Source organism: Onychostruthus taczanowskii, unplaced genomic scaffold, assembly GCF_017590055.1.
Source record: "Onychostruthus taczanowskii isolate IOZ18803 unplaced genomic scaffold, ASM1759005v1 scaffold2, whole genome shotgun sequence".
Classification (NCBI taxonomy): Eukaryota; Metazoa; Chordata; class Aves; order Passeriformes; family Passeridae; genus Onychostruthus; species Onychostruthus taczanowskii.
In genome coordinates, this window is record NW_024499239.1 from 28,499,665 (window position 1) to 28,504,971 (window position 5,307).

A 5,307-nucleotide genomic window follows, 5' to 3' on the forward strand; every position below is an offset into this window, starting at 1 on the left:
CAGAGTGGGGGGACCTGCCAGGCTTGGGCACCCCCCGCGCTCCCCCGTGCCACCAGCTTGGGATGAATTCATGGAAGTGCCGCCGGCAGCATCCGCCCCCGGGACAATGGGAATGTGGGAAGCGCCGGAGCGGCACGGCCCCCCCAGCGACCCCCCGGTGCGGCGGTGCCGGGACCCCCCGCCCGGCGCTGGGACGGCTCAGGGGGCCCCATCCCGGCGGGACCCTCCCCCCCCTCCACCGGGCATTCCCAGCGGCTCTGCCCCTCTTTGTTCCCGCGTGGCTCCGGTTCGGGGCGCACGCGGGACGGGGCCGGGCACGGCTCGGGCAGCACGCGCGGAGCAGGGCGCGTCACGCATGTCGCGGCATGTCGCGACAGGCTGCGGCGCCACATGGCGGGACAGAGCGCGGCACGCGGCCGGGCGGGCTCCCGGGAGGAGCCGGCGCTGGAGCGGGTCCAGCCGCGCTGCGGGGGCAGAGGGCAATGCCCGGGCTGCCGGTGGCCGCGGTCCCGTGACGCCGGGGGGCTGCGAGGCCGAGGAGCCCCGGTGCCGTCGCTCCCCACCCCGGGATGGGTGTTTTGGGGGACACCGGCTCCGGCCCCGCGGCACCGGCACCGAACCGGGGCCAGTCCGGGACCCCCAGCCCGGAACCCGCGACCCCCGGTGCAGGCGGCAGACCCCCCCTTTCCGCACCCCGGGGTGCTCCCCGCTCCCGCAGCGCCCCCGGGCCCGTCCTGCCCCCGCCCCGGGCGGCGGCGCCGCTCCCAGCCCGCCGGCACCGGGAGGGACCGGGCGGGACGGGGCGAGACCGGCTGGGACTCCCGGTTCCCAGTTCGGCGGAACGGGCTCAGTCCTGGGACCCCCCCGCAGACCGGCACTCCCCGGCCGAGACCCCGGTGCCCCTCGGAACCCCCTTCGCGGTGCCGGTAACGGTGCCTCTCGGCCCGCCCCCGACGCCCTGGCCCGTGCCGGTGCCCATTCCTGCTCCCGTTCCCGGTCCTGTGTCCGGTGCCTGTCCCAGTGCCCGTTCCCGGTCCCCCCTTCCGTTCCCGTCTCCGTTCCCGGTTCCCTGTGCCGGCTCCTCGTTCCCGGTGCCCTGTTCCCTGTCCTCCCTTCCGTCCCCGTTCCCGGTGCGGGGGCGGGAGCGGCCGGGAGGCACCGGCACGGGACGGGCGGCGCGGGGAGCGCTGGGACGCGGGCACCGGGCCTGGGTCCCGCAGCGGGACGGGGCCGGCACCGGGATGGGGGTCCTGTACCGGGATCAGGATCCTGTTCTGGGATGGGGGTCCCTGTACCCCCATTCCTGCTCCCGTTCCCGGTCCTGTGTCCGGTGCCTGTCCCAGTGCCCGTTCCCGGTCCCCCCTTCCGTTCCCGTCTCCGTTCCCGGTTCCCTGTGCCGGCTCCTCGTTCCCGGTGCCCTGTTCCCTGTCCTCCCTTCCGTCCCCGTTCCCGGTCTCCATTCCCGGTTCCCGTCCCTCTCCCGGTGTCCCCCTCCCTCCCATTCTCACCAGTCGGTCCCGGCCCGAGGGTTCCCCACGTCCTCCCGCGCCGCCAGCAGCGCCAGCCGGTACCGCTCCAGCCCCGGCCCCGCCATCCCATCTGGGATGGGGGTCCCTGTACCGGGATGGGGGTCCCTGTATGAGGGTCCCATACCGGGATGAGGATCCTCTACTGGGATGGGGGTCGCTGTGCTGGGATCAGGATCCTGTACTGGGATGGGGGTCCCTGTACTGGGATGGGGGTCCCTGTATGAGGGTCCCATACCGGGATGAGGATCCTGTACTGGGATGGGGGTCTCTGTGCTGGGATCAGGATCCTGTACCAAGATGGGGGTCCCTGTACTGGCATGAGGGTCCCATACTAGGATGGGGGTCCCTGTACTGGGATGGGGGTCCCTGTTTCAGGATGAGGGTACTGCACCAGGATGAGGATCCCTGTACAGGGGTCCCTGTACTGAAATGAGGGTCCTGTACTGGGATGAGGGTCCCTGTACCGGGATGGGGGTCCCATACTGGGATGAGGGTCCTGTACTGGGATGAGGCTCCCTGTACCAGGATGGGGGTCCCTGTACTGGGATGAGGATCCTGTACTGGGATGGGGGTCCCTTTTTCAGGATGAGGGTACTGCACCAGGATGAGGGTCCCTGTACGAGGGTCCCTGAACAGGGATGAGGGTCCTGTACTGGGATGAGGCTCCCTGTACCAGGATGGGGGTCCCTGTACTGGGATGAGAGTCCTGTACTGGGATGAGGGTCCCTGTACAAGGATGGGGGTCCCATACTGGACTGAGGGTCCCATACTGGGACGAGGGTGCTGTGCCACATTCCCATTTCTGGCCACGGGTGCCGGTTCCAGGTCCCGCTCTGGAATGCGAGCGGAGGTCCCAGGATCCTCAGCAGGACACGGATGTCACAGCAGGATGTGGGGCAGATCCCAGGGGCCCGGGCTGGGCCGTGTGCCCGGCTCCAGCGCTGGAATGTGGCTGCGGTGCCAGGATCCCACCCCAGCACGAGGGTCCCCAGACTGTCCCCCATCCCTGGAGTCTCTCCCCCATTCCCTTTTTACACCAGGAAATGGGATTTTGGGATCTGGGGGAGTCACCGGGTCCCCCTGGACCATGAACGGGGGGGTTTTGGGGACATTCCCAGCCCAGTGTCTGGCCCGGCCGTCCCCACACGGCTCCGGTCCCAAAGCCTCTCCCATCGTTCCCTTATTTGGGCACCGCGGCTGGAAAATCCCAAATCCCCGGGGAGGAGAAAAATGCTGGAAAATGGGATCTTGGGCCCAGGGATCCACCCAGCCCAGAGTGCAGCGAGCCTGTCACCCCTGCCCCAGGGGCACTGCTGCCACTGCTGTCACTGCTGTCACTGCTGTGAGTGGCATTACTGCTGTCACTGCTGTCACTGCTGTCACTGCTGTCGCTGCTGTCACTGGTGTTGCTTTTTACTGGTGTCACCCTTACTGGTGTCACTGGTTTTACTGGTTTCGCTGGTTGTGCTGGTACCACTGCTGTCACTGCTGTCACTGCTGTCACTGACGTCACTGCTGTCACTGCTGTCACTGCTGTCACTGCTGTCGCTGCTGTCACTGCTGTCAGTGACGTCACTGCTGTCACTGATGTCGCTGCTGTCAGTGACGTCACTGCTGTCACTGATGTCACTGCTGTCAGTGACGTCACTGCTGTCACTGCTGTCACTGCTGTCAGTGACATCACTGCTTTGCTGGTGTGACCGGTAGTGCTGGTTTTACTGGTGTCACTGGTTTAACTGGTGCCACTGGAGTTACTGCTGTCACCGGTTTCACTGGTGTGTGCCGCTGCTGTCGCTGCTGTCGCTGGTGTCACTGATGTCACTGCTGTCACTGCTGTCGCTGCTGTCGCTGCTGTCGCTGCTGTCGCTGCTGTCGCTGCTGTCGCTGCTGTCGCTGCTGTCGCTGCTGTCGCTGCTGTCGCTGCTGTCGCTGCTGTCGCTGCTGTCGCTGCTGTCGCTGCTGTCGCTGCTGTCGCTGCTGTCGCTGCTGTCGCTGCTGTCGCTGCTGTCGCTGCTGTCGCTGCTGTCGCTGCTGTCGCTGCTGTCGCTGCTGTCGCTGCTGTCGCTGCTGTCGCTGCTGTCGCTGCTGTCGCTGCTGTCGCTGCTGTCGCTGCTGTCGCTGCTGTCGCTGCTGTCGCTGCTGTCGCTGCTGTCGCTGCTGTCGCTGCTGTCGCTGCTGTCGCTGCTGTCGCTGCTGTCGCTGCTGTCGCTGCTGTCGCTGCTGTCGCTGCTGTCGCTGCTGTCGCTGCTGTCGCTGCTGTCGCTGCTGTCGCTGCTGTCGCTGCTGTCGCGACATCGCCACCCCGCCCAATGTGGGCGTGGCCTCCCACAGGGCGTGCCGTGTGACCCCGCCCAGTGGGCGTGGCCTTCGCCCGCCGGCGTGGGCGTGGCCCTGAGGGGGCGTGGCCGTCACGTGGCGGCGCGGCGCCCCCTCGCGGTGCTCCTTTGTCCGCGCGCGGGGCGGGGCGCCGGGGGGGGCGTGGCCGGGGCGGGCGGTGCCGCGCGGGATTGGCGGGGGGGGGGGGGGCCGGGCGGGGGGGGGGCGCTGAGCGGGGCCGCTCCGCTGCCCGGGGCCCCCCGCGCCCCCATGGACCCCGACGTGGACTACGAGCGCCCCAACGTCGAGACCATCAAGTGCGTGGTGGTGGGCGACAACGCCGTGGGCAAGACGAGGCTGATCTGCGCCCGCGCCTGCAACGCCACGCTGAGCCAGTACCGGCTGCTGGCCACACACGTGCCCACCGTGTGGGCCATCGACCAGTACCGCGTCTGCCAGGAGGTGAGGGCCGCGGGCACCGCCGGGCACCGAGCGGGGGAGAGGCGGGAGGGGCGTTACCGGGGACACCGGGCATCGCCGGGCACCGGGGCGGGGAGGGGGAGCAACAGGGGGTATCGAGCAGCCGGGAGCGGCCGGTACCGCACGGGACACCGAGGGAGGAAGCGGGAGGGGGTAGCGGGGGCACACCGGGGTGGTCCCGGTGGTTCCGGGCAGGGCGGTCGGTGATGGTGCCGTTCCCGGTGCCGTTCGCGGTGGCGGCAGGTGCTGGAACGCTCCCGGGATGTGGTGGACGAGGTCAGCGTCTCCCTGCGCCTCTGGGACACCTTTGGGGACCACCATAAAGACCGGCGCTTCGCCTACGGCAGGTGGGACCGCGACCCGCCACCGGAACCCCACCCCCTACCACCAGCACCTCCGGCACCCCCGAGACCCCCACCGCCACCCCAGCTCCTGCCACCGGCAGCCCAGCCCCCACCCCCAGCTCAAGCCCTGCCCATCCCGGGATGCACGGAGCCAAAGGAGCCCCTTGGGCTCCCGCCAGCGCCCGGGGAGCCGCTCTGGCACCCCAAACCCTCGGGGAGGGGCCGGACTGCCCCCATCCCCCTCCGGGGACACCTCTGGGGGCACCGCGACCCCAACACTGCACCCCCCGCAGCCCCCGCCCCGAGCAGGGACCCGGCTGCCCACGGCCCCTCCGGAGCTGTGGGTGGGGGGCGGCTCCAGGGGGGCTCTTGTGGGGGGGGAATGCTTGCGGGGGGCGCTGGGCTGACCGCAAGAGGGGCCCCCCCAGAGCTCCCGTGGCCCCCCGGTTGTAAACAGCCGGTCCCCGTGGCCGCTGGCACGTCCGGGCTCTTATCGCCGCCGCCCCGCGCCAGCCCCGCGGCACCGCTAATCTCCCCGCGGCACGGCGGGGCCCGCGGGTGGGGAGCCCCCCGGGGCTGGGGGGGCTGGGGGGGCCGTGTCCCCGTGGCTCCCCCCGGGCCCCGGGGGGGGCGGGGGG

At 70.3% G+C, this 5,307-nt stretch overlaps 2 protein-coding genes across 7 annotated transcripts in view; one reads left to right on the forward strand and one right to left on the reverse strand.

Annotated features, from left to right (window-relative positions):
• The window catches only part of LOC121335241 (drebrin-like), an 8,834-nt gene extending 7,240 nt beyond the window's left edge, over positions 1–1,594 (reverse strand). The window contains exon 1 of the mRNA XM_041403132.1: positions 1,509–1,594. Coding sequence (XP_041259066.1) covers positions 1,509–1,594 — 86 coding nt within the window. The remainder of the gene's footprint in view (positions 1–1,508) is intronic.
• A 2,451-nt stretch (positions 1,595–4,045) lies between these two features.
• Positions 4,046–5,307, forward strand: part of LOC121335075 (rho-related BTB domain-containing protein 2-like) — a 6,133-nt gene continuing 4,871 nt past the window's right edge. For 2 of the 6 annotated variants that reach the window (XR_005952514.1, XM_041402856.1), the window contains exons 1-2: positions 4,047–4,307; positions 4,569–4,672. Coding sequence is in view for 3 of the 6 variants with exons in the window: in XM_041402856.1 (XP_041258790.1) it covers positions 4,116–4,307; positions 4,569–4,672 (296 nt within the window). In the remaining 3 variants the exon portion in view is untranslated. Of the gene's footprint in view, positions 4,308–4,568; positions 4,673–5,307 lie in introns of those variants that run through there. The other 4 variants (XM_041402855.1, XM_041402857.1, XM_041402858.1 and 1 more) reach the window with 4 other exon arrangements.